Genomic DNA, 27,341 nt, shown 5'->3' with positions numbered 1-27,341 from the left:
ACATTTACACCGTGACCCTTCCTTGCAAGTGTGGCGCATCGCAATTCTGAATTCATGACAAATTCTTGGAAATAGCTCATTGGATTACTTTACTTTTAGTGTCGGGTTCACTTAAGTTGCACAAAGAGAAGATGTGGTGAAAATAAGTAAAATTAAAATAGTAAACTTTTATTATTTTCAAAGAAAATTGGATACAAAAAAGGACATATTGATACCCATTAGTAATTCACAAGTACAAGCCTGCATTTGTTTTTGTTTTTTTAAAAACAGAACAAAGCATTAAAAATAAAATTTTGGAGAAATAAATTTAATTTTTCTTTTATTGATTGTAAAAGTGAAAATGTTTACGATGTTGTAAAGCTCGGATCAAAAGTCATATTTAATGAATCCAGTACAGCCCTGACCTATTATCAGAGACATATCCCACCTGTCTCCGTACACCGGGCATGCTTTGATTCCTACAATCCCAGAAGATTCAAAACCTCACAAATCCCGCACAAAACGCCTGAAAAACATGCATCCTTTCACCGTGAACCAAACACTTCATATTTTACCTCAGCAAGGCACTACAGTTATCCTGCAGGAAAGCAAAACGTGGGCTTCTCGCACTCGACGGACGACATCTGTCGAGGCTGAGGGCCGAGAGGGAGACGGGTTAGGGGTCGCATGGGCATTTCAGTGGCCGAGTTCAAAACTTTTCAGATCCTCGTGACGTTTTTTTTTTTTTTTTGCTGCATTTTAAGGTTTCTGCAAAGCTGAAGGTGAAAGGAACCAAGAAAACAAAACGTGACAGTAGTTACAAGGTTTTTACACATTCAGATGAGTCGGAGGCACCCAGAGGCAACAAAATAACACACGTACGACCTCAGATTAGCAATGGTGAGTGCAACATGTAGATATCTTGAATCTAATCTTTAGTCTGTGACTAATTAAGGTACACAATTTAATTTACACGTCAGTCGAAGTCAGTTGAATTTTGTTTCTTTTCTGTTCCGGCACCATTAACCAATGCAAAGGTTGCACATGGAAAACAACAGGTTAAACATATATTTTCTATGAGAGGAAAAAAAAAAACCATGGCAAAATATAAATGTGCTACAAAAACAAGAAGCTCATTTACAAACAAAAACACGTTTGCATGATTTCCATGAATTTACAAATTAAAAGTCCCTTCCTGTCAGAAAATAACTGGAAATTTTTGTACATCTTTTTTTTTTTTTTTTTCATTTAAAACCCTTTTCTTTAAATAAATATGAAATTCAACAGAACAGTTTTTCAACACACACACACACACACACACACACACACACACACACACACACACACACACACACACACACACACACACACACACACACACACACACACACACACACTAAAACCCAATACTTAAGGAATGCAAAAACAAGTTAGCTTACATAAATTAGGACGATGAAAACAAAGTGTGACGTTTTTCAAACTACAACAACAGACGACATGTAGCAGGACAGTTTGTCATCTCATACTCAGAGTATGTGATGTAAAAATGTCTTTTATTGCTGCTTATTTTACACGAAAATCAAAAACAAAAGGCAGTTTATGAAGATGAAGCCTGGTGTGACCAACAGCAGAAAAACAATAATGAATGGATTAATCGGGGGCTGAGATACGATGCAGCACCCTTTACCTGATAAGTCATTGATTTAAGGCATGAACATTAATTTGGAGCTGATTTTGTGTGCGTATATTGAACAATAACAGGATGTCCCTGTTTCCAAGAGTTCATCACTTCCACTTCATCCTTCCTGAAGTCTCTTGTTTTACACTGATTAAATTAGTACAAGCAAAGAAGCAGCTGTGCTTTGAATCACCCATGAAGATCTGAAACCAACTGAATGCTTTTAGAAAACGGTGAAGAGTTCCCCCAACATGACATCAGCAGCTGGATGCTTTCAGGAGTTTCTGTCTGTCGGCATCTGGTGAACATTTCTCACTTGACCCATCTTCTAAAAAAAAAAAAAGTTGATTGGCATTTAAAACAAAAACACACAAATTTGTTACGAACCCACACGAAACTCCATCTAAAACCCTCTCACACATGTTTGCACCAGAAACATGGATTTAAGACTTTGCTCTGCTCCGAACACCTGAGACTATGGCTAAACGCCTAGCTAACTAATACAGAACAAACTCAGTATTAGTCTTGACCCGCTAGCAGGACTGCAGCAGTCTGTTGTCAGCAAGCCTGGTTTCCTACACACTGACAAAACACATCTTCAAGTGTCACACTGGAGTTTCTAGTTCTAAAATAATTTTTCAGCACTTGACATTTTAAAGGACTAGCGTGGATTTTCTTTTGTCTTTCTTCAATGTGAAAAGCATTCCTAATAAAAATTTGCCAATATAAAAGAGTCACGGTAAGCCTTTATAGTTCCATTTATTCAGATAAAGATAAAAGGTCCGGTTCCCCCAAAAGCATCTTAGCTCTTAGTTCATGTTCAAAAATATGAATTCAAATCCACTGACTTGTTTCAGTGGGTGATTAGAAATGACAACCCCGTGTCAGTCCTCCATGGGAGTCTGTGCAAATCGACTCGGAGCCGTGGACGTCGCCGTCTGTTCTAGAGACGTTACAGGATCCAGTTTTTCAGGATTACAGTGTTTTAAACACTAATCATTCTCTTCTCCTCTGAGGGAGAAGCCTGTTACTAGTTTAGTTTTTTGAGCTCACAACCATCTGTGTTGTTGTGGGGAAAAAAAAAAAAATGGAAAAAAAACAAACCCCGCTGAAACAATGTGAAACTGCACCGAAGATCCAAGATACTTTTGGAGAGCTCAGCCCTGAATGTGTATGCTAGAAAACATAAGTGAAATAGGCAGTCAATATTACGACTTTAAGGCTTCTTTAGGCGGTTATCGGACTTATTTTTCTTCGAAACAAATTTCTAAATATGTCGTTTGTTGAGTTTTTAAGGTTTTAATCAAAGCCGGGAGAGGAACTTTAAGAGTTGTAGCATCAGTGTTCAGGAAACCAGCCGGAAGAGTCCAAACGCCACACACACACAAAAACACCTGCACAATCCACTTGGATAAAACATCATCCATAACAATAACAACAACAACAACAACAACAACAAAATCCTCACTTGGTACAAAATATCAAAATAACATTCATATAAATAATTTAAATAGCTATGCTAAAGCTAAAGTCTGTGTCTAAAATTTTCAAATGGCCGAAGAGAAGTGCTGATGATGTGCTGAACAATTTTGGGGAAATTTGGAGATTTTGTATTTGGGGTGGAATTTTGCAACGATTACTACAGAAAACACTTCCTCAGAAACCCACCATTCAAACATTATGCGCGTGTTTCCGACAGGTTTGTCGATAGAAAGTTGGTTTCCAGCTCTCCTTCAGAAGCCCCAGGGGACGGAGGTCAAGTCTCCTCCGCTTGCCATCTAACTGTCCCCCCAAACCTGCGAGAGGTCACCAAAGTCACAGTCGAACAGTTCGCTGATGCCCTCGTGGTCCTCCAGACCAAAGTGGTAGTCGTGGCTGTGAGGGGGGGACAGGTTGATGAAACCGTCCAATGGGAGGGTGAGGCCCTCACCGTTCAGGAAGTCCAAGGAGGAGAGGGGTGAGAGGTCAAAGTCTGGGATTTCTCCGAGGCTGGAGAACGGGTCGCCTCCCAGGAGCGATTCTGTCACAGAGAGTAACGGGTGAGAAATGGTGCGGGACTGACGGGGGTCAGGGACATGTGATGGTACTGCTCACTGAACCAACAATTAATGACCCCATCGAATGAGGGCTGATCATCAAGTCTGTAAGCAACAGAGCAGCAATCGATCTATTTTTTTTTTTTTTAAGTTTTGGGGAAAAAAAGTATTGTTTGAAAAATGCCGGATGTCTTTATCAACCTCCATGTGACTAAGAGGGGAATAAGGCAGAGTTTTGCTTCTAAATGCCAAAAGACAGTGTTTCCCCACCGTTATAACAGGTGCAGCACCAAAGTGTATTTTCACACCACCTTAGTTGTTATAGCTTCTCTATTAGCTTGGTTTTACCAATGTTTGGTGATCATTATTATTATTATTGTTGTGATATTAATTGTCCAAAAATGCATAGTTTTGAGTCAAATAAGTGCCCACTATTAGCACGGCGCCTACGCCCTCCAGAAACGGAGGGAGAACCCCGAGACAGGGCCGACATCTGTTAAGACTACGGGCCCGATTTACTAAGATCTCAAATAACTGGTACTAAATTGCGTGTTCCTTCCAAAAGTGTGCGCATCATTTTGCACCCGCTTTGCGGGTAATTACAACAGTATTTGCGTCACCGATATCAGCTGCAAATCGCTGTATTTAAATGAGGTGTTTACGCGCGTTAAAGTGATTCCAGCAACGGAAAACAGAGCGACCGCAAAAGCAAAAAGGAAATCTGAACCCATCGAAATCGAGAAATATTAATATAACAAGAACAAAGCAACTGTGGAGGCTTATGCCTTTATTATTAAGCCTTGGTTATTACCTGCACCGGGTCTCCTTCTCACCACGGTAAGAGCAGCCGTCTCTCCTTATTTGCGCTCCTGATTAATACGTTCCTTTCGGTCGTACTAAAATACACAACAATCACTTTCTCCTGTTTCTACTTTCAGGTTTAGTAAATATCCTCGCGGGTGCTAAATTCTTCTATTTGAATGTTCCCTCCCAGTATTTTGCACCTTCAAGCACAACACCCCCCCCCCCCCCCCAATATTACATATGGATGCATGTTTTTGCGGGTGTGGTGGAGTTTGCATGGAATTTCACACACACACGCAAACCTTTAGTAAATCAGGCCCCGTGTCTCTTCTTCCCTCGTTGTGAAGTACGGCTCTGCGGCGCATCCGTTGTAAATGTGAACGCAGGTACGAGGGCACGGGTGTGTGTATGTGATTGTTGGAGCAGCTCCAGGCTCCCTGACAAGCTGATGACGTCTGACTGTATAAAAGGAGCAAATATGGCGCTCCGACACCAAAGTAATCCATTGTTCTTTAGTCTTAACAGAATATCTGGTAGTAGCTCAAGTTCGTCGGGGTGAGCCGACATTTCCTTTTGCAGTTTTCTCCTGGTATTATAAGACTTTGTGTTTCGTTTATTGATCTTGGTTTAGGTTATTCAAGTTATTTTTGTTTGTCGTTTTGGTCCGAGCTCACCCTGAAGACAATCTTAAATTACCTACACTTTTTTTTTGTAAATCGTTTGTAAACCAATAATGCTGTCGGCACCGTCATCACTCGTGCGTTCCTGTAGCTGCTTGGTGAAAACGGGTTATTTTGTTTATGTTGTTTCTCTGTAACGCCGGACACATTGTGGCCGTGGAGATGAAAGTTCAACAATCTGAGGAGAACAGATGTGCGAGTCGGCAGAAAAATAGCCGAGAATCAAACTCATGACAGGAAGTCTGGTGAGGCAAAAGACCACAATAAACTGTGGCATCACCCGCTTCACTCCTTATATGCAATGCTTCACATGGCCTTGGGAATAATATGTGGCGCATGCTGAGTAAGTCCAGACACATTTTCACATGTCACAGCAGGAAAATCTCAGGTGTGTTAATGATGGCTGAATTCCACTCAGCGGTCCTGCAGCTGTGCACGCTGGTTCAGCGTCAGGCTTCATGGGATACTTAAGAGAACCGAGTCATCATTAATGTTCCCGATCGCCCCTCTGTGACACGTCAAAACATGTCTGCAGTGAAAAAGGTCTCTTCTTTCAGGGACAGCATACAAACAATGCAAATGAGCGTGGAGACAGTCTCTCCTTTTCCTTTCTGTATTTTGTCCTGCGTCCGCACAGCTCGGCTGAGTTTTGATGCATCATCAAAATTATTCGGGAAAAAAAGCTGCATTCTGGTCAAACTATGAATGCGGTTTATACATCGGTGCCTTAAGAAAGCGAAGCACTTTTTTCCATTAAGAATCCATTTCAACTGACTGAATGAATGAATGCTGCAGTTCTCCACTTTTTCCAGCAACATGTACTCAAAATAAAGTGGCTGCATTAACTGTGAACACTCACCCGAGTCACCTCCCAACACCAGAGACGAGGGTTCCTGCTGCGAGGCTGCAGTCACTGTGGACGACGAGGACGTCGGCGATGACAGCCCCGCCTCCGTTTTGGGTTGCGATTGGTCGGTGGGTTCTGTGGTAGGCGGGGCTATGGGGGCCATGGAGGGATCAGCGTTGGATTTGGAGGGACTGCTTCCCGTCACGGGGCTGCAGACGCCCGAGCTGTCTTCTGGACAGAGGAAGACGTCGATCGGACCTCGCGTGCTCTTCAGCGACACCTGGTAACCCTGGGAGACGCAGAAAAATACAGACCTGGTCAATAAAAACACAACACTCAAAATAATAAGATGAAAAACAAAACAAAAAAAACCTTCTTTATATAAGGCCTTTACCTCGCTGGGCTCTGAAACGTGCATCTGGGTCTCGGGTGGAGCTCTGATCACCATGACCAGCTGGTCCGGGGAATCAAAAGACTGCCTCAAGTCCTGGCAGCGCACATAGCCCAGCGTGACGAACACAACCATTAAGGAGCACAATGCATCTTCTTTATTTTTATTTTAAATGTATTTACTCGGGGCATATTTGCCGAACATTACTGTACACAACCGTTGGGAGTTCATGTTCTTTGCTCAAGGGAACCTTGGCAATCACAGCTGTCCTCTCCACCTCTGTTATTCCACTTCATATTAGATTAGAAATACAATTTGGATTTACTGCGACATCTGTAGGTGACTGCAACGTGCGATTCGGCTCCACTCGTACTGCTAGAATCACTTTCCACTCGTCCAATCGTGGCTCATCATTGTGAGAACATACAGCCTAACATGTTTGGTGAGTCCGCACACGTCACCACTGGTTCGTAACCAGTTCAGGTCTACAGGCACCCGCTGGGACACCCGAGACGACTCGCAAGGATATTTCTTGTTCTGCGGTTCCTCTGTGAGCAGTCGGAGCTGCAGGTTGCATTTGGAGAGGAGCTCGTCCAGCTGCTCCTCAGCGTCTGTGAGGTCACACACCTCCCTCTGCAGCTCCTTATGGCGGGAAACCAGTGCTGCATCAACTCTATTTCCACTGCAGGGCAAGAAGTGGAGGTGTTGATGGAAACCAAACACACGTACCAAGCAATTTTACACTTTCACTGCTATAAGTCCCATCCAGAGTAAGAGCTGTAATTCATGTAATTTATCTTTCTATAAAACCAGACAAAACAAATCAGTGAGTAAAACTTGAAGAATGTTTAAAAGACATAAAGGCCTGAATGACCAAAAAACGTCCTGCTTCTAAATTCAGACAAAACAGAAGTTATTGTACTTGGTCCTAAACACCTCAGAAACTCTTTCTGTAATCACTTAGTTACTCTAGATGACGTTGTCTTGGCCTCCAGCACCACTAAGGAACCTTGGAGTCATCTTTGAAGAGGATTTGTCCTTTAGCCACCATATAAAGCAAATCTCCAGAACTGCCTTCTTTCATCTAAATAATATTAATAAAATCAGGAAAATCCTTCTCAGCAGAAAAGCTAATTCCGTATTTTAATACATTCATGCATCAACCCTGCAGTTGATCCAAAATGCCGCAGCAGTACTGACAGGATTTAGCAAGAGAGCTCGTATTCTTCCCGTTTTAGCTTCTCTTCGTTGGCTTCCTGTTAAATCAAGAATAGAATTTAAAATTCTCCTGTTGACTTACAAAGCTCTTCATGACCAGGCTCCATCGTATCTAAGAGATCTTATAGAACCACATCATCCTGACAGATCTTATACAACCAGACTTAGACTGAAAACTTTCCTTTTTGACAAAACGTGTAGCTAGAGCTGCTCAGGTGTCCCTGAACCATCCTGCAGCTATACTGTTCTAGTCCGAGGCTGCTGGGGGACCTTGTGATGCACCGAGCTTCTTTCCTCTCACTCTTTCACTCTCAAATATACTCTCCCAAAGCTTATTGTCTGTTGCTTCTCCATTCAGTTCCCTCGCTCGGGTAGTTTCTGTTCTTTCTTTTGCAGATGTCCCGTCACGGAGCTGCATGTCTCTACTCTGTGATTTTCGGCCCCACCAACAGTTCTTCTCTTGTACCTCTATGCTGTCCTTTTCTCTCTCTGCTCTCCTCTCACTCCAACCGGTCGAGGCAGATGTTCTCCACCTCTGAGCCTGGTTCTGTCGGAGGTTTCTTCCTGTTCAGAGGGAGTTTTTCTTCCCTCTGTTGGAGCTTTTTCTCCCTTAAAGAGGAGTTTTCCCTCCAAGCTTGTGGGAATTGTTGAATTTTTTTTTTTTTTTCTTCTGTATAATTCTGTAAAATTCTGCTGTTAGGACTTTAATGTGTTAAGTGCCAGGAAATAACCTGTGTTGTGATTTGGTGCTATATATTTTGAATTGAATTGAATAATAAGGCCCATCCAGAGTAAGAGCTGTAATTCATGTTTGCAGATTTTTCCTTTACTGCGTTATTTTGTTTGTTTTGTTTTTCTTACTCACAGCCATTGGATGTTGTTTTTGGACTTCTTGGAGATGAGCTGGATTCCCTCCAGGACGTTGGTTATGTCGTAGATGCGTCTCTTCTGGACATCCAGGACCTGCGAGGCCCAGTTCAGGTCCACCACGCCGTCGGCCGACTGGGACAGCAGGTTCAGAAAGCGCTTGGTGGTCAGGTTCAACGAAGTGTCGTACCGCGACTTCTCCGTCGTGGTTCGAGGAACTGGGCCGGAAGGCAAAAAGAATATCTATACGGTTAAAGATCCTCTTTATAGCCACTCTTGGTCCTTTTTCTTTCCTCATAAAACGACACCCTTCCCGGTCTACAGCCTGAGCTGAAGCAGGAGTTAAGAAGAGCGCTCCACCTTTCCTAAGTGAAGGATTACAGGTCCATCCTGTTTGTCCTGGAGGAAGTGGATAATTTAAACTCCAGAGTAAAACAGGAAAAGATCTATTCCTACATTTTTAATCAAATGAGACACTTGGTCATGGAAGAAACGGGTCGGCATTCAGACAAACTTGTGAATAAAACTTTACTCTTCAGCTAGCTAGGAAATGTGCCATGTTATTCTGTATATCAACTTGTAAACAAATGTCCGTCACAAATTGGATTATATTCTTTTAAATTCTGTTTTACATCGATCATTAGTAGTTCATATTCAAATTCTCCCAACCATCCTATAAAAACAGTTCACTACTCTCTATAACTAACAGATGAGAGCAGCACATGCCCTTGCGTCATGACTCCGCCCCTTTATGAGTGAAAGCAGCCTCCTAATTTGACGGGAAATTCAAATTTTCAAGTCTTTGCAAATTTTTTTATTTTTTTAAATAAGAGTACCTGGTTACTTTTTATCCATTAGGAGCCCAAAACTGTTGGCCGGTCAGGTAAACTAGTCTGTTATGTTGTTTCTATGGGGGAAAAAAATTGTGCCAGCTTAATGCTGGACGAACAACCACACGCATATGCCAGAGGTGTTATTTCCTGCAATATAGAACTGCCTTATTGAATTATCAGGTATTATGTTTCTGACATCTGTTAGACACTATAGACACTGTATTATGTCAATAAAATGTCAATCAAGGCAAACATGTCCTTTTCTTTTCAGTGTGATTTTCTTCCTGTCGTTTATAATGGTGGCAAATACTGAAACCTATTTAAAACACTCTTTCAGTACAAAACTTTGATTTTGCTTTGATAAGTTTATAAAAACCTGCGGATGATTCAGCAAAACAAAAAACATGAAATACAGATGTCAGAAACACGTTAAAACAGATTCACTGTCCATTAACGGCAAGAAATGTGTCTCGCCCGTCATCCCCTGCCGCGATCAATCGTCTTCAATCTAAGTAGGTCTTCCCGTTTTCTCTTTGGGTCACGTAGTGAAGTGTAACACCAGTATCATCCTTTCAGCGTCCTCGAGTACATGTGATGTTAACGTAGTCATCAGAGGATGTCTCCGTGTAGACATCCAAGTACCTTAAATTGGACGTCTCAGTGCAGCCTCAACACTACAAGGACACCAACTGTGCATGTGCTGGAAAACCAAAATGGATACTGAATTTGAGAAGAAGCTGTGTGGGGAGGGCCATCTCTACATTTCATCTTTAAAATTATATAAAGACAACGAGAGTTTGGGATTATGTCCTCCTGTAGACGTCAATCTACTGCGAGTGTGGAACATGTCCTCCAGAGAGTAATTTAAACATAACTACACGTCCATGATACCCGCAGCTGTCTGTGTGACCGTGTGTGTGTCTGTGTGTGTGTGTGTCCATCCGTATGTGTGTCCGTGTGTGTATGTCCATCTGTGTGTGTGTGTGTGTGTGTGTGTGTGTGTGTGTCCATCTGTATGTGTGTCCGTGTGTGTGTGTGTGTGTCCATCCGTGTGTGTGTGTGTGTGTGTGTGTGTGTGTGTGTGTGTGTGTGTGTGTGTGTCTGTCCGTGTGTGTGTGTGTGTCTGTCCGTGTGTGTGTGTGTCTGTCCGTGTGTGTCTGTGTGTGTCTGTGTCCGTGTGTGTGTCCGTCCGTGTGTGTGTGTGTGTGTGTGTGTGTGTGTGTGTGTGTGTGTGTGTGTGTGTGTGTGTGTGTGTGTGTGTGTGTGTGTGTGTGTGTGTGTGTGTGTGTGTCTGTGTCCGTGTGTGTGTGTGTGTGTCTGTGTCCATGTGTGTGTGTGTGTGTCTGTGTCCATGTGTGTGTGTGTGTGTGTGTGTGTGTGTGTGTGTGTGTGTGTGTGTGTGTGTGTGTGACGTCCGGCCCGGCTACCAAAGAGAACCATTCAAATTTCCAACATTCTATTTTGAACTTGTGAACCACAACAGCTGATCAATGTTAACGAGAGCGACAAAACGACATAAACACATTGACAACTAGTAGCAGCCATTGTTTACTCAGTGCTATGTTTTGTTATTTCAACAGACTATTATCTTGAATTACTCCTCAGTAACAGTGGAGATAATGACAGGACGGCAGGCTGTCATCTGCGCTGATAAAAGGACAGCTGACAACGACGGCGGGAGCAAAGGTCAAAGTGTGTGTGGATCGGATGGACGAGCAGATGTGGTGCTCACAGACGGCTGTGTTGCCTCTCTGGGCGGGGGGGGGGGGTGTACCTCTGGGAGGGGCAGGCGTGGATGGTGGTGCTTGGCCCGTAGACGGTCGCGTGGTGCTGACATACTGGTGGTCACTGTCCAGGTCCAACTTCCTCTTTACCTGAAGAAACACAGATCGAACATCATCACAGCAAACAGCTTATTCTATGTACTAACTCTTTATTAAGAGGAAGGGAGGAAAGTGATTTACCAAAAAAGAAAAAAAAAAAAAAAAAAAAAAGAAACCTGGGGCAAAATGTCTTAAAGCAACAGGTGGGCAGACTTGAAACAGCTCTGGTAATATCCTATTTTATGGTACAAGTCCTTATGTAACCACTTCCCTTATTGCTTCTTTCACTTTCTATCACCTTCGCCTCCCACACTTCCCCTCCTCTACTCACCGGAGGTCTTCCCAAAGCCGGTCGTCTCTTGTCCTGGATCCCCACGTCAGCGGGGCCCTGCGGCGTGGCAAACAGCAGGATTTCGCCCGTGCTGGTCGGGGCTGCAGCCGGGTGGAGTCCCTCATTGCCGGGGCTGGTGATGATCACGATCTGATGGTCCTGGCCCAAGTCGATACTCCCAGAGTTGAGCAAAGTCTCGAAGTCTGCCAAGAGATCCTCTGATGTCTGCCCCGTGATCAGAGTCTCTGACATGGCAGTGTGTCACCGGGGACCCCCTTCACTGGACTTTGGGGGGTAATGAAGGGAGAGGGGGGGGGGGGGGTCACAAACTAAGACTAGAGAACCAGTTCCTGCTCACAGTGAAATCTCCTCGAGGTGTCTTTACAGTTCATAGGCAGCCGGAACATTTCGTAAAAGCGAACCACCACTACCAATATCACTTCGGCATAAGTGAAAACTGTGGTCGGAGACGTGTCGGATCGACATCAGACCGAGGGTGAAACAGTCAGACAGGATGTTCTGCCAAACAGGAAATCTGGCAAAGGAGGCGACGTCGCTAAATGCATACTAACTGTGCGCCCTGAGAGGAGTTATCAAGCAACCCGAGTCGCGAACCGGCCGTGGGAGCAGCGAGCTAACACGGCTAATCTTTTGTTGTCATCTGTCCTGTCAATACAGTACAGCCGAGGCCCGGCCGCACACCCTGCCCTGAACACGGCCACACACACACACACACACACACACACACACACACACACACCCTGCTAACGAGCTAGCCACCCAGTCAGCAACAAACACTCCAACAAGTTCGCCAACAACAACAAACGAGAAGCCGCGAAATAATGTGACTTCTCCTTCCAGCTGACCCGGGGCTGAGTTAAGAGGCTGGTAAAACTTTAAATCAGATCACAGAAGTGAGCTTCCAAAAATAAAACACCCACAACACGAAAGGCGTCGTCATCCCTCAGAAACACTTTCCGGAGTGCATTTGCCAAAGCGGCTGTTCGTCCAGAGCAGCACGCGGAGTTATTGTTGCATGTGGAAATATAGGGCAAATTAGCATGCTAGCTGAGTTATTAGCCTCGTTTTGTTGGGGGCACGCAGGAAGCAGTCCCGACAAAAATTTGGAAACAGAAGAGGATAAATTAGGCGCATACTTTTAAACGAGCAGCCGCCGGTCCGTCAGCTGCTCACCCGGGGCGCGGTCCATCCAAAAAGGCGCCGTCCTGACCCAGTTATCGGCCTTTATTGTTGTTATTGTCCCAGCTGATGTACATCTAAAACAAGCCTCTGACGGTTTTCGCGCGAAATCTTTTTTGCCGCGAAACCGGCACGTGGTTCAATGCGACGGTTTCTATTGGTCGAGAATCTGCGCTGTCAGCAGGTGAGCAGCTGCCGGTCCCTGATTGGTGGGAGCGGTTGTCTGTATTGTTGCCGAGTGCTGATTCATCGATCTAAAGGTGCGTTCAAGTTCCTCAGAAGAAAACGAAACGTACAGGCGTCGCTGTCGTTATTTCCAATTTTACACAGAGCGTATGTATTATTGATTTATTTTATATCGCACAAGTATTTTTCAATTTAAAATACTGTCAGTGATAAAGTTTTTTTTCACAACTTTAGCGTGTCACACTCCGTCATTCCCTTTAATGTGGCGCGAGGTAAGAAGACCTCAGCCGCCACGTTTGGAGGCTTAAGACAAATACGTTATTTTTCCAAACGGTGTTTTTTTTTTTTCCTCAGTCAGCGTATTGTCAACATTATTTGAATATTTTACGAAAATCCTCTGGTTTAAAGTGGTCTCGCAGCCTTTTCCTGAAATGAAGAGAATTCACCTGAAGAGGCAGCCCCTGCTAATCGAGCACCAAATGCGCAGACGAAGAGCTACAAGATGGCGCAGGCAATATTTGAAGTGCTTGAAGGTAGGGGTAATTTTCTGTAATAGCATCGCAACTGCAACCCCGGTGAAACGCTAATGAATACGTCCAGTAATCCCTTTTTGCAGGCCTGCTCGGACATGCAGAAGAGCCGCCGCAAGTCAATGTAAAGGCGTCTATTTGTGTTACAACAATCCAAACATCCCACAGTGGTGGGTGTATGAATGTAAACAAACAATGGGATTGATTACTGTTCAGAGCTTCTGAGCAGCTCGTAGTGTAAATGCTTTTCATCGTATTACAGTCAGGCAGTAAAATGATCTGCAATTCAGAGTGATTGTACTTTTTTTTGTTGCTGCAGGCACTTTGGAGGACAGCACACTGTAATCTTCCTGTACTACACATATTAAGACTTTGTCTATTTTAATTTATCACGGTATTAATCATTATTAATACATTCTTGAGCCTGCCTAATTCTGTGTTATGAGATTACTGTAAGTAGAGCTGGACCTAAACACAAACTATTGTTTCCTTCCATCTGGTGAAGTTTTCTTTAATTCTTCTTACAAGATACAGAGTCTCTACAATCTGCGTAAACAGACACCGCTCTTCCCAAACACCCATAAGAGACCGAACATGTACTTACTCATATTTTGAGATTTCAGTGGAACATACACTCTTTGAGCATCTAGAACAAAGGGTATCTTTCCAGAATGTGAATTAATATATTGATTCTTTAACCCCGCTGTCTTTCCGCCTCACCAGGCATGGACAACCAGACGGTGTTGGCGGTCCAGTCTTTGCTGGACGGCCAAGGGGGAGTCCCCGACCCAAACAACCCAAATGTCTCGGGGACGCCCACGATCCAGCCCATGGGTATGTAACCGCGTGTACACTATGTAACCGCAGCAAGACAGGCAGCATTATTCTCTCATCTAACTCCAGGACATCATGTATGACAAGATTTTAGTTTCATCAAATTGGACCGCATCCCCGAGAGTTTTATTTTTAACCGTATGCCAAACAGATCTCGACAAATCTTGTCTTAAGATCACTAAAGTCGGTAAATGTCAGCTCAAAGGCTGCCCTTTATTTTACTTACATTTAATCATTCGAATAGGTAGAAACAGTGTTTACACAAGATTAGGACAGCACTTTCAAAAATGTGCTACCTTATTGTTGTGGAAGGGTTTGTACCGAACGCGTCGTGTATTCCTTTGGGACTTAGAAGCAATAATCAAATTGTTACGAAGTGCTTATTTCTGGGTTATTACTGCATTGCATTTCTGATTGCTTTTCCTGCTCACGATAATTAACCGGCCTTTTTTTTAATACTCGAGTTCAAACGTAAAATGCATAATCACATCTTGCCTGCCAACGTCATTTTCTTTTAAAAGACCAAGCACATCCAAAGGATGGACTATAGATTGACAGCAACTCTTATTTGTTCATTTGTAATACATTGCAATATGTGAGCAGTCAGTAATGTCTTAAAAATGGACTTTTTCTTTGTATACAAATGCTGGTTGTTCTGACAGCAGTGTCCTCGTCTCCATTATTTTCTACGGTGATCGAACCTTCCTGTCTGTGTTTCCTGCAGACGACGAAGACGTCTTCCTGTGTGGGAAGTGTAAGAAGCAGTTTAATTCTCTGCCAGCCTTCATGACGCACAAGAGGGAACAGTGCCAGTCTAGCGCCCCCTCCCTGTCCACAGTGTCCCTGGCCTCCACCAACGCCTACACACCCGTCCCGTCAATCAGCTCCGTGCCACAGACTCCTGCCAACAGACAGGTGAGAGGGCACAAGGGCTGTTTTATCTGGCTGATAATGTGTTAGATTGAGATCAATTTAATAATGAATCAGTTTGTAGGTTAGGTCATATTTTGTTGCTTCGTGTGTGAGGCATAACATTATTACAAAAGTGACAACAGATGTGGCAAGGAGATTATTAATTACATGGCAAAAAGAAAGAAGTCACACATGATTAAAAAAAGAAAAGAAACGGATATTTTAGAAATATTTAGTTGTTCTAATTTTTAAAACGATCCACAATTCAAACTGGTATGTTTGTGTATTACTGCCCATTCGTACATCAGGTGTCTACCTACATCACCGTCCCTCCCTCCCCATTGACACACACTCTGGTCCAAGGCAACGTGCTGGTCAGCGACGACGTCCTCATGTCAGCAATCTCAGCCTTTACCTCCATCGACCAGCCCATGGCCGCCATGCAGACACCTATACAGGTAAGTCAGCAGGGGGCGACATTCTCACGCCACTTTTGTGTGTCTTAACCCTTTAAAGTTTCACATCCGAGCTGCACCGTTATCAAATCTGTTTCCTTTTTAATGCAGAGTAACCTGAGCATGCACACAGCCGGTGTGTCCTACCTTCAGCACCATCACCACCACCACCATCATCATCATCATCAACAGCAGCAACAGCAGCAGCAGCAGCAGCAGCAGCAGCAGCAGCAGCAACAGCCGTCCTCCCACCCCCTCCCCTCCAGCCAGACCCCGGCCCACTCGCTGCCAGCTGGACAGCCCGCACAGCAGCCGCTCTCCTCACAGGTCCCGGCGAGCCACAGCAACTCAGTGGTGCAGGTGTACAGCACGCTGCCTCACATGGCCGGGGGTGGTGGCGGTGCAGAGATCCACACCCTGGGTCTGCAGCCGTTCCATCCTGTACAAGTGAGTAAAGCTGGCCATCGGCATTGCCCACCCTTTTATTTCCGAGAAAAGCACCGAGCTCATGTTTGTGTCCCTCAGGTGCCCAGTCAGTGTGTGGAGAGCCAGTCATTCACCACGCCACCGGTCTACAGCCCTGGGAAGCAGGGCACCAAGACAAAAACCTGCAGCATCACCAACAACATGACGGAGCTGGGGGACTTTGAAAAGGTCATCATTCCCAAACGACCGAGGGGTGGCAAAAAAAGCTCAGATGGAACGACGGGTATGTGAGGAAAACCATTTCTAGTTTTTCAAAATATTACCTATGAATTTGACGAACTTAATTTGAATCAATAACAGCGTCACAAGGAAAGGCTCTCTGAAACAATACCAAGGACCAACCGCACGTATTTGCACACACTTCTGTAAAAACAACTCAAAGCAAACTGTATTGAAGTATTGATAATATTGATATGAACTGTGATGATAGTTGTGGTATAATTATGGATTTCTCTCCTCAGCCGAGCAACTGAAGGGAAAAGGTCCGAAGCTGAAGTGTAATTTCTGCGACAAAATCTTCTCGAAAAACTTTGATCTTCAGCAGCACATTAGAAGGTGAGTTATCACCAGCGTTTCGACTGAACCCATTAAAAATAGATATCTATCCAGAAGAAAATTACTAATAATTATTATTTTCTTTTGCAGCCACACAGGAGAGAAACCGTTTCAGTGCATCGTCTGTGGCCGAGCCTTCGCCCAGAAGTCCAATGTGAAGAAACACATGCAGACACACAAGGTTGTTAATAGTTTGTGATAATACTCTGATCTCACCTCAGATTGCTGAATATAGTTTATCCAACGCTACTCATTCTGAGTACTCAATATTCTTAATGGAATATACTGCCGTGATTTATGATACCAAATGTTAATAAATCACAGATTAGTCCCATGACGGATGCAGTGTTGTGCCAACAACACAGTAACCGCAGCTGTCTTTTGTCATAGGTGTGGCCTATGAGTGTGGCCAGCACAGTGTCCAGACTACCAATTACAGTAAAGATGGTGCCAGTGTCATCCAATGAGGAAGAAGGAGTCGGGGATGATGAGCAGCAGCAGCAGGAGCAAGGAGAACATGACGAGGAGGGTCCGCAGGAGCAGAGCAGTCAAACACAAGCAGAGGAAGAGTCGTCGCAAACAGGTAATGACTGTTATGTATTGGTATTGTTATATCGATGACACCGTTATTATTCACATCTGTCAACGATTTAATGTAGTTTAGAAGGGGAGAGTGTCACCCTAGTTATTTTTTGCAGCTACAATTTACAGATGTCTCCAAAAGGCCTCGTGTGGCCTGCAGACCTTCACGAGAGAAGCCTCGAGCCCTGCTCAGTTACTGCAGCACACACAATATTGTCAACTGTGTGGCCATTATTAGTTTAAAAGAGTGAAATAAGGAATTCTAATCTAAGATTAACTTAATGTGGATCCAAATGATTTCATCTCCCTATGTAGGCTTTGTAAGGGAAGAGCTGGGCTATAATTTTGTGCAACTATGTCGCTGTTTATGTTCTGATGGAGAATCAATCTTCCACATCTGCACCATGATGCATCTTGACATTGGACATTTCCACAGCTCTATAATAAGTTTCAAAGCTTAGAAGTTAATGTGACTGGCTGTCAATGCTCTGGACCTTTTCAGGACGATAATAAATTGGAACGGGATAACAAGACGCCTACTTTGAACATACAGTTTCACAACTGTTTTAAAAGAAACACTGTTTTTGTACTGATGTAAGCTACCTATAAGATTGTCTCTCAATTTCCCTTTCATCAGTAAAATCAAAAGTTATCTAATTAAAGAGGCATATAGTTCTTTGCAGCTTCCTCACGACAGCAACTCAATTTACATAACTCTTGAAAATAGTCTTGAAAAATTGTGAATGTGAACATTTTAAAATAGCAGGTTCTTTCTCCAGTTACCACTAATAAACCAGCTGCCGTTGTATTGCTGTCGCTTATAGGTTTCTGTTACATGTGGAACAGTCTACCAACAGAGTTGTAGGATATTAAAACAATGGAAAGAAAATCTGATCTCGGTGGTAAAAGTAACAAAGCCCACTGCATCAGATTTACAGCCCTCGCGGTATAAACTCACTTCCTGTCTTCAGAAGCACCAGGAGAGTTGGAGGAGAGTGTGACTGAGGCTCAGGCTGATCTGGAGGGCAGCCAGGGGGAGGACCTGCAGAACGGGCATCCCCAGGTCCCGATGCAGGCGCAGTCCAACCAGAACCAACCGTGTCAGGCTCACACCAAACAGATCGTGGTGATCGACAGCTCCTACCAGTGCCAGTTCTGCGCCAACAAGTTCAAGACCTACTTCCAGCTCAAGTCCCACCTGACGCAGCACAAAGGAGAACAGGTGCGTGTGCGAGAAGGTGGCAATCATGTGAACCGTGCAAGGTTTTTATTTGTTTTTTTTTTCAAAATCACATGGTGGGGTGTGAAATCAGTACGGTAGTTTATACATAAATGGCATTAAACATCCAAAAAAACAGGGAATATTTATATCTGCTTCCCTGCAGGTTTATAAGTGCGTGTTAAAGTCCTGCTCCCAGACCTTCCAGAAGTTGGATCAGTTTTTGGAGCACATCCGCACGCACCAGGAGCAGCTCACCTACCGCTGCCACCTCTGCAGCAAGGTGTTCCCCTCGCTGTTCGAGCTGGGAGTCCACCAGTACTCTCACTGCTTCTGCCCACAGCAGACCACACGCAAGGAAACCACCGTGTACAGGTCAGCGCAACCACTCTGGTGTAATGACGACATGCGAACTACAGGGAAGAACACCGGGCAGTTATATCTCATTCCTCCGTGCCTCAGAGCTCAGTTGTTGCCCAGAATACATTAAAAACACATCAGTGGTCCATGCGTTACATCTGGTCACACGTTCCATGTTTTGAGTCTCATTTACACTGTCCTGCTGCTGTAAATACAAATGTGTATTAATCCGCTACTGAAAATAGTCCCTGACAAATGTACTTTTAATGCCGCTGTTTTATAATGATAACAATAATGATAATAAACAATAAACTTGAATTAATAAAGTTAATCAACTTTACTTATGCAGCACTTATCAAAACAAAGTTACAGCGTGCTTTACATCATATTTCCAGGATTTAAATATTGAATGGCTGAAATAAGTAAAACCAGGCAGAAATCATGTAGAAAATATCCCCAACAAAAAATATTGATCTGAGAATCCGAGGCTGACCATCTGAAGATCAGACTGAGAGAAAAGATCTGATTTTAGGAAATTATTTTTAATTTTTTTTAACTTAAAGTGTATATTTATTAAGATAATAATCATGAAGATGTTCATCTTCAATAAGAATGAATGGGCTTGGGGCTGAGTGCCACAAGTTGGCTGTTTTTCTGGTATGAAAAAAAAGGAATCGGTGCCTTCGTGCTTTGGTTTAATGGGCGAAGTTGGTTGATCCTCCATCACATTTGTTTTTTTTGCGATTCCTTTTAGGTGTGTGAAATGTCAAAGCAGGTATTCCACCCAGGAAGCTCTGGAGCAACATCTGCTGACCGCCTCGCACAGCTTCCCCTGCCCACACTGTCAGAAGGTACCGCCCACAGCTGACGCCGTTCACGCTTTTGTTCTTCACGTCATATTTTAAGATCTCCGTGTCTGATCTGCGGACTCTTTGTGGCGACCAGGTTTTCCCGTGCGAAAGATATTTCAGACGGCACCTCCCCACTCACGGCGTTGGAGGGAGGTTCAAGTGTCAGATCTGCAAGAAGGCCTTCAAGACGGAGCACTACCTCAAACTGCACACACGTATTCACTCAGGTCTGGCAAACTTTCAAAGCCATTAGTCACATTTTGCGCTGGCATTATTTCTGCAGATAAGTCGGAGCTCGACGTGCCGATATCACCGATGAAACGGTTTCACCGGAGCAAACACACCGAGTGTTCTAAGTGTTTATACTATGTGTGGGTTTGATGTTGATTCTATTGCAGGTGAGAAGCCATACAAATGTTCCCTCTGTGAGGCGACGTTCAACAGGAAAGACAAAGTGAAGCGACACATGCTCATCCACGAACCCTTTAAGAAATACAAGTGTCCTTTCAGGTAAAGATCTTTGCTGACGTCATTGATTTTTTTTTTTTTTTTTTTTTTTACGACGAGTTAAATCTTTTCATGCTAACTTGTCTGTTTTCTCATCAGGACACATGTAGGCTGCACCAAAGAGTTCAACAGACCAGACAAACTCAAGGCCCACATCCTGTCACATTCTGGTGTGTGAATGAAATCAGTTCCTTTTTTTTTTTTTTTAATTCGTTTCGGATGTTCTGATAAGCGAAAGCATTTAAGAAACTTCTTTTCCCACGTCATTAAATTCTCTATCAGCCAGTTTGTTTGAAGAATATGTAAAAGCTGAACCGATTTTTATGAATATAAGTGAACAGATTGAGCAGATTAAATATTGATACTTTATTACATTGATTCCTATAAACTCGTCTCTCCTCCAGGTATTAAACCCTACAAGTGTCTCTTCTGTCAGAAGGCGTTCAGCCGCCGGGCTCACATGCTCGAGCATCAGCAGTCCCACACAGACAACTACCGCTTCAGATGCTCCACCTGCAACAAGGGGTTCACCAGGCAGAGCTACTACAGAGACCACAAGTGTCCGGCGGCGGCAAACGGGGCCGAAGACGAAGGAGGGACGGGAGAGGAAGAGGATGCTTCGGGAGCGCTGACGGCTGAGGAGAAGGACGGAGAAGAGGACGGGAGGAGGTGCAGGTTCACAACAAAAGCAAAAAGATCATGGGCTGAGGAGGAAGAGGAGGAAGAGAGCTCAAAGGGCAGCCAACAGGAAGTGGAAACACACGGGGAGGAGGACGACGAGGGGGAGGAGGACGACGAGGAGGAGGAGGAGGAGGACGACGATGACGAGGACGATGATGATGATGATGAAGGAGAGGGGAGGAGGAATGACGAGGGTTGTCAAGCTGCACTGTCAATCATCACCATTGAAGGGCAGGCGCAACGAGACGAGGAAGAAGAGGAGGAGGAAGATGACGATGATGATGACAGAGCGGATCACAGCGGTGAAGCACTGGACAACATTCAGAGTAACGATCAGAACTGTTTGCAGCCGCCATGTTTGTAGTCTTTATCGTCAACGTTTCCTGGATGCTACGGACCAACTAACAAACTCGGTTCTCCATCTTTAAATGAAAAACAATCCGTCCGGGGAAAGATTTCATTATTTGTTTTAAATTAAAACATAATTTAAATGATTCACCGTGCTTCTTTTTCTGTAAGCGAAAATACTTTGTTACCTGTTTTATTATACTGCCAGTGGACCATTTCTTTGTTCTTGTGTAAAAAATTTAACTGCAGTGGTTCATGTAAAAATGTCATGAATGTCATGAAGGCAAAAGCAGTGCCAATGTTTTCCTATAATTATTTATATATAATTATATATAGGCTATTATTATTTATTTATTTATCTTGTATGTCTAAAACGCAGTCACACACATGTCCTTGACACACACACAAATTCTTTGTCAGCCAAGACACAAACAAATTTTTGATTTAATTTATTAAGGTGGCAATTTCTATATTACACATCTTTCATGTACATCAGAAATTAAACAGGGAAAAGAAAATATAGAGAGTTACCATAAACCTCTTATTAAATCCTTTCTTTTACAAAAGAAAATTTGTTATTGACACCATTTACAACTTCTTCTCGTGTACAGGAGAGTGACAGTGGTTTAGTTGGATATGGAGGATTCTGGAAAAACAGCTTAAAAAAACGCACACAAAAAAAGTAGCGATGAATTATGACATTAACATATTTGCTTAACTACTGCATCCCCGGGATTTAAATATGTGATCGACCCAGAACAGCATCCTGCGTCGGGGGGTAACACTCTGAGGAAAATCTGGAAATAGGCAATTTTTACCAATAAACTTTTCATCGGGATACATTCATTATTTGACGCTAACTTTGTCTCAGTAGTTGTTACCCCCGTTAGCCGTTAGAAACGGGTCCCGTGTCTCCACCCAGCTCAAGTCTGACGGCTTTCCCACACTGGGAAGACTCCTCCTGGTTTGGTTACTCCTCCACAGCTGGGTCAGACCAGAGCAGGAGTTCAGGGGATTTATTTTTCAATTTTTCACCTATGCTGTTGCTAAATAGGATACCTGATGGCCGAGGGTGGACATAAGGCTACCTGAAGGCTAATGACGGACACTGAAGACACCCCCCCCCCCTCCTCAATCTCCACGCGTGTGGAAACAAAAGAGCCCAACGACTCGGACTGCGCGTCCCACATGCTGCAAGAAAAGAAAAAAAAGAAAAGTGCTGTGCTTTGTCAGACTAACGCCACCTGAAGCCGCTGCTGCTCAGTAACCACACCAGTCCTTTCAGGGTGTCATCTAAGCATTCAAAAGGACACTCCAAAATGACAAATCACACCACCGGCCGTTTGTTCAGATCCTCTTGAAGTTTGTTACAGCTGATCGGATGTGTAGCACACCTGCCAAGTTAGACCATCGCTGTACACATTCAGCACTGGACACCACGTTGGCAAAGCATCAGGAGGGGTTTCTTTGTACACACACATCTGGAATCAGTACAATAATCTGCCTGAAATCAGCTGTTTTGCGGATCTGTAAATCAATACCAGAGGTAAGAATCCTCACCTCAAGTCGGATCTTGAACACATCTTCAAAAATAAAAAAATAGTGTATTTTTTTCACTGGGTGTCTCAGAATATCAGTTTCAATCTGCCCATAAAACTAAGTAAAAATACTCAGAATGTAAAATGTTCCTTTTAGTGTAAAAGGGAAGACAAGCTTTTTAAATGCTGGCTGAATCTTTTTGAGAGACATTGTTAACTGGTTTATTGTGGAGCATTAAAACGTCAAAACAAGGCAAATGCTACACGTGTATGAAGATCTACATGCAGTTCCTGCATTTTGCAAATGATTCGTTAAAAACGTCTGTTAAGATTTAAAAATGGGTTTGGTTTGACTGGATTTTGGTGTTTTTAAAAGTTCTGACAGGTTAAATCATCATTCATTTCAAGGACTTTTTATGGATCTTGTTTTGTAATCACGACCACCCTGTGAATTAAAAGGTGTAAAATGTCTCTTAAAGCTGATATTAATATGAATAACTTAAAAGATTCTCCGAGAATACTCAAATCCACGACATCCCATTCCACAACCGCAGTGTGCAAAACTCCGGCCCTATAAAACTAGGGCCAGCTGGAAGTTTCGGCCCCACATTTCCCACCACTAGAAATTATGGAGGTTACAACACTTTTCACAATCATTACTCGATTCACAGGTCAAACACTGTATAACCAGGAACACCAAACAGGCATGTCTCCCGAATCTCTTTGAAGCACCAAGATTGTCTGTTAATAGAAGCGTTAATTTGGAGCACTAATAATTCCACCAAATCAAATCTGTCCGTTTCTACTGTCATGTGTTACTGTTTAGTTTAAAAAAAAAGGAAAAAAAAAAAAAAAGATCCAGTTTAGTCAGAAGTAGAGTTGCAGATCAAAGAGGGAATCTGGTGCAACAAATAATCTGAAGAGCAACAAAATGTGTTTACTGGTGAAACTTAAAACACCCTCTCGATCGCTGCTGGAACCCGTGGCCCCGTCCGATCAGGAGATGTTGACGGTTACCCCGAGACCACCCGGTTCCCTGCCATAACATGATCACATGTGTGGGGAGGAAAAGCTACTGATGTCACAGAGGGTGAGAGTTCAGGATCCCATGCATTATTTTGGCGCACTTTCTGAGAGACAGGAGCAGCTTCTGTGTTTTGGTTTAGAACGATACGACGTTTTCTGGTCGCGACGAGGCGCTGAGAGGCCTGCGGTGAGCTCAGAGCTGCAGCAGCAGAGGCCCGAAATCCCGACGGCCGCAGTCTTTTGCATACGCTCCCGTAGACGTACCGTACAGGTGCACGCATGCATGAGCACGAACTCCCAGAAACACCTGCCTATTCTGAAGAGGCTCCCTGATTTGAACACTGGTGGGTTGTTGTTTTTTTTTGGTTGTTTTTTCGTTTTTTTTTTAAATTCCTTCAGACTCCTGCACCAATTATTTCACCTCCTCCTGGTTGCTTTCACTCCTGACCGAAGCCTTCAGTCTCCTCAATGGCGAACATCAGCTTCTCTTTCAGCTGCTCGTAGCTCTTGTAGGGCGGCAGGTCCAGTCTGTTGAAGCTGGGAAAGGAACATGAAAAAATATATTACAGTTTGACATGTAAAGTCTTATTCTTGAAAAGACAAAACTTGGATTTGACCCGTGAGGAGCAACTTTCCCTGTGCAGCCATATTGGATCTTTTCTTGTAGCTGTCTGGGATTAGGGCAAGGCTACTCAAACCGTGGCCCTCGGGCCGGATATGTCCCGTCTGAATTTTTCAATGGCCCGCTAGAAGATGCCTGTCGTGTTAGTGATATGATAAAGAAAACTAATACAAAAAACTCTGAACCACAGACAAGGATGGAAACAAATATGTGGCATCTTGACTCATAGACGAGCTTTGTGTGTGAGGACTTTGGGGGGGGTGAGAGGGGAGGCCTGGAGTGTGCTGCAGTATGTGCTGGAATAGACCACAATGGGAATTCCTGCGACACACCCGCTAAAGAAAGACTTTGTAAATTAAACCAAAAGCAAAATGTCTTTCTCGAAACTAAAGACACATAAAAATCAATTATGAAAACTGAGAGTTCCAAACCAAAAGGGCCGACGGGTATTGATTTGCTCTGCCGGCTGCAACAAGTAATACACTGATGTGCTTGTTCCGCAAAATAACACATTGCTGTGATGAAAGAACACAACGTGAGGAAGAACCGAGTCAAATTATGCCTTGTTTTCTGCTAGTTTTTTCTGGGGACTCGGAGGAATGGAGACGGGCAGCGCAGGGACTGCTGACACCTTTTTATCCACTTACACATGTGAGTTGAGCTTTTCTCACATGAATGCAATAAAACAAGCGTACATCTTCCCATAACCAATTAAGTTGCATAAGTATCTCGAGATTGGTCTCATTACCGATGAGCCAAACTATGTTAAGTCGCAAAATCAAAGCAGAGTCGTCGTCGCCACTCAAACAGGCTTAAAATGACAGAAGTCTGATGTATGATAGTTGTTTTGTGGTAAATCACCCGGCTGAGGAATGTTGTTGTTGTGAAAATGCAAAGATTAAAGATCTGTTTATGTTGATTAAAACACACCTTCTAAATTTTTGCCTGTGTCACTTTTCCCCCCATTAACACATCTGGAGCTGCTAGAAGCACCTGATGTCTGCTTGGAATTGTTTTGATCGTATCCTAAACCGGCCAAAACTGTTTTACCATGTTTACTGTAAAGTTAACAGGCAATAATATTTTGTACTGGTTGTAATATAGGTAGATTTGGTTGGAAAACGGTTGAAGTAAAGTTACACATTATCAGGTGTTCTTAGGAAGTGGGAACTTTTATTGCGAGGACCCAGGAAGTGGTGCACGGTAGAACAACTTCAAACTGGTTTTTTTCTAATCGAGTAACAGTCGTCTTGTATTTTGCTGTTTGAAACTTATACCACAAAAGAGACGCACATGATTAGTTTATTCAATGTATTAATGACATTAAGAGTTATTTGGAGCCATTCTTTGACAAAATATTCTGTACGGCCCACGAGCCTTCAGTGATCTTTCTATTCGACCTTGTTGCTATGAGTATGAACGGTCCTGGATTCCGGCTTCACGTGTCACTTGAAAAGCAGAAAACACTAAAGTTTTCTAGAATAAACTGCAACACACGGTTAATCAGTCATTTGTCTGCTCCGATTGTAGTTTGCATAAACTCACCATGTGTGACTTCTGGGAAGCCAGTTTTCTTTCCCCACCTTCTCAATACAGAACTTTTGAGGACCGTTGCTTCCTATAAAGTGAAGCACAAGTCAGCAGGATCTCAAGTTATTGTGGCTGATTGAATGCATCATCATGAATGAGACAGTTATAGAAACCTGGAACTGATAAAACACAAACTGTTTCTGAGCAAACATACTAAAGACCACAACTGGTTTCACCAAAAACCTACAGATTAGAAGAAGTAGAAATGTGCTACTAAATAAACGGTAAATGAAGATCAGGGTACAATGCTTAAACCCTTTATGCGACTGAATGAGGCTCAGAGCGTTATCCTCACACTCGTCTAGAGTCATATTTCACCGGCATGTGAAATGAAATGCCAACTCAAATGGTAATTGCTATAATCATTACCCATAAGGTCGGCGTAGCCTCCAACAGGCAGGCGGCAGGTGCCAGTGACAAACTGCAGCAGCCTCATCCTCTTCTCATTGTCCATCTCCTTTATGAACTGCAGGCAAAAGTGGCATTTAAATGTCACCAGAGAGATTATACAACTCATTAAATCAATTTGGGAGAAAGACAAACAGCATAGTAAACTGCTATAAGAGGCCCAAGATGCACTGAGCGAATTATTTCTTTTAAATATAATTATGAGAAAAAAAAAAAACATATTCAGCTGATATATAAAATGGTGCTGCATCCAACATTTAAGTATTAGTTCAAATGTTTCCTTAGTCAGTTTTTGGGCATAACAGTATATCAGTATATCTACCACCTACTCGTCTAATGCTTTACCGTTTAATCAAAATAATGTCAAAACACAATACTACTCAAAAAAGAGAAAGAATTCTTCATAAATATATAAACTGAGCGTCCAGAATATCCAACATCAACATTACAGTGAAAAAAGCTTAAATGAAAGTGCTCACTTCAGGAGCTTGACACTGACCTGCCAGAACCAGATGATCTGTTTACTGCTGCGAGCATAGTGTCTGTAGATGGTGTTTCTTTGCCAGTCTGCGAGGTCGATCTCCTGCATACCACAGAGCATCACCTGCAACAGGACATAAGTAAGTCAGACGAAGGGAGACACACTTTGGTATAACATCATGCATCATGTGCCAAGAGGTTCTGCTTCCACCGTACCTCCAGCTCTTTAGCATCAAAGTACTGCAGGTACTGCTGAGGGAGGACCTCGTTGAAGCCTTCGAAGAACGCCTGCGTCTGCTCTTCCACTCCTCTGGACAGCCGCCACTCTGCTACCAGCCTGCAGGGGGAGACAAACACACACCTCATAAACGTCCATAAACACTAAAACAACAGTTCAGTAAGTACGGTTTAACCATTGAGACATGTTGAAGCAACTTCACATCGAATCTACAACCTGAAATATGATTCACTGACTTAAAATTCA

General features: G+C 43.4%; 3 protein-coding genes across 4 annotated transcripts in view; 1 reads left to right on the top strand and 2 right to left on the bottom strand.

Moving 5' to 3' along the window:
* Positions 1-147: 147 nt before the first annotated feature.
* On the bottom strand, positions 148-12,757 carry e2f1 (E2F transcription factor 1). Its single transcript, XM_069693936.1, has 8 exons — positions 12,645-12,757; positions 11,488-11,772; positions 11,108-11,207; positions 8,499-8,718; positions 6,945-7,097; positions 6,419-6,533; positions 6,037-6,313; positions 148-3,677 (listed from the first exon to the last, which is right to left on the bottom strand). Exons 2-8 carry the CDS (start codon positions 11,737-11,739, stop codon positions 3,436-3,438), a joined length of 1,359 nt encoding a protein of 452 aa, XP_069550037.1. The 5' UTR covers positions 11,740-11,772; positions 12,645-12,757; the 3' UTR covers positions 148-3,435.
* A 608-nt stretch (positions 12,758-13,365) lies between these two features.
* Positions 13,366-21,637, top strand: znf341 (zinc finger protein 341). Of its 2 annotated transcripts, none has more exons than XM_069693916.1 (16): positions 13,366-13,406; positions 14,127-14,237; positions 14,962-15,152; positions 15,458-15,607; positions 15,716-16,051; positions 16,130-16,313; positions 16,552-16,645; positions 16,736-16,826; positions 17,036-17,228; positions 18,202-18,449; positions 18,613-18,821; positions 19,561-19,657; positions 19,752-19,884; positions 20,056-20,167; positions 20,264-20,334; positions 20,569-21,637. In XM_069693916.1, the coding sequence occupies exons 1-16, from the start codon at positions 13,376-13,378 to the stop codon at positions 21,207-21,209; spliced, it is 2,892 nt and encodes a 963-aa protein (XP_069550017.1). In that variant the 5' UTR covers positions 13,366-13,375; the 3' UTR covers positions 21,210-21,637. The 2 variants fall into 2 exon arrangements, with proteins under 2 accessions (XP_069550017.1, XP_069550016.1); XM_069693915.1 differs by having other exon boundaries at positions 18,199-18,449.
* Positions 21,620-27,341, bottom strand: part of LOC138618282 (E3 ubiquitin-protein ligase Itchy-like) — a 23,316-nt gene continuing 17,594 nt past the window's right edge. Inside the window, exons 20-24 of the mRNA XM_069693917.1 lie at positions 27,074-27,194; positions 26,877-26,981; positions 26,339-26,435; positions 25,925-25,997; positions 21,620-24,294 (exon numbers count right to left, since the gene is read on the bottom strand). Coding sequence (XP_069550018.1) covers positions 24,195-24,294; positions 25,925-25,997; positions 26,339-26,435; positions 26,877-26,981; positions 27,074-27,194 — 496 coding nt within the window. The 3' untranslated portion in view covers positions 21,620-24,194. The remainder of the gene's footprint in view (positions 24,295-25,924; positions 25,998-26,338; positions 26,436-26,876; positions 26,982-27,073; positions 27,195-27,341) is intronic.

This window comes from Brachyistius frenatus, unplaced genomic scaffold (assembly GCF_029030835.1).
Source record: "Brachyistius frenatus isolate BFR_SWC_R1_liver_20210118 unplaced genomic scaffold, ASM2903083v1 Contig_16, whole genome shotgun sequence".
Lineage (NCBI taxonomy): Eukaryota > Metazoa > Chordata > Actinopteri > Embiotocidae > Brachyistius > Brachyistius frenatus.
The sequence above is the reverse complement of the archived record's forward strand: the minus strand, read 5'-3'. Positions and strand labels throughout refer to the sequence as shown.

Excerpts from the sequence above, each read along its gene's own strand:
- e2f1 (XM_069693936.1), bottom strand. The coding sequence starts at position 11,739 with ATGTCAGAGACTCTGATCACGGGGCAGACATCAGAGGATCTCTTGGCA. Across the intron at positions 8,719-11,107 it reads CACGCCTGCCCCTCCCAGAG|TTCCTCGAACCACGACGGAG; the intron begins GTACACCCCCCC and ends CTTCCGGCCCAG. Across the intron at positions 6,534-6,944 it reads GAGGAACCGCAGAACAAGAA|GCTGGGCTATGTGCGCTGCC; the intron begins ATATCCTTGCGA and ends TGTGTTCGTCAC.
- znf341 (XM_069693915.1), top strand. The coding sequence starts at position 13,376 with ATGGCGCAGGCAATATTTGAAGTGCTTGAAG. Across the intron at positions 13,407-14,126 it reads AATATTTGAAGTGCTTGAAG|GCATGGACAACCAGACGGTG; the intron begins GTAGGGGTAATT and ends CCGCCTCACCAG. Across the intron at positions 14,238-14,961 it reads GCCCACGATCCAGCCCATGG|ACGACGAAGACGTCTTCCTG; the intron begins GTATGTAACCGC and ends TGTTTCCTGCAG.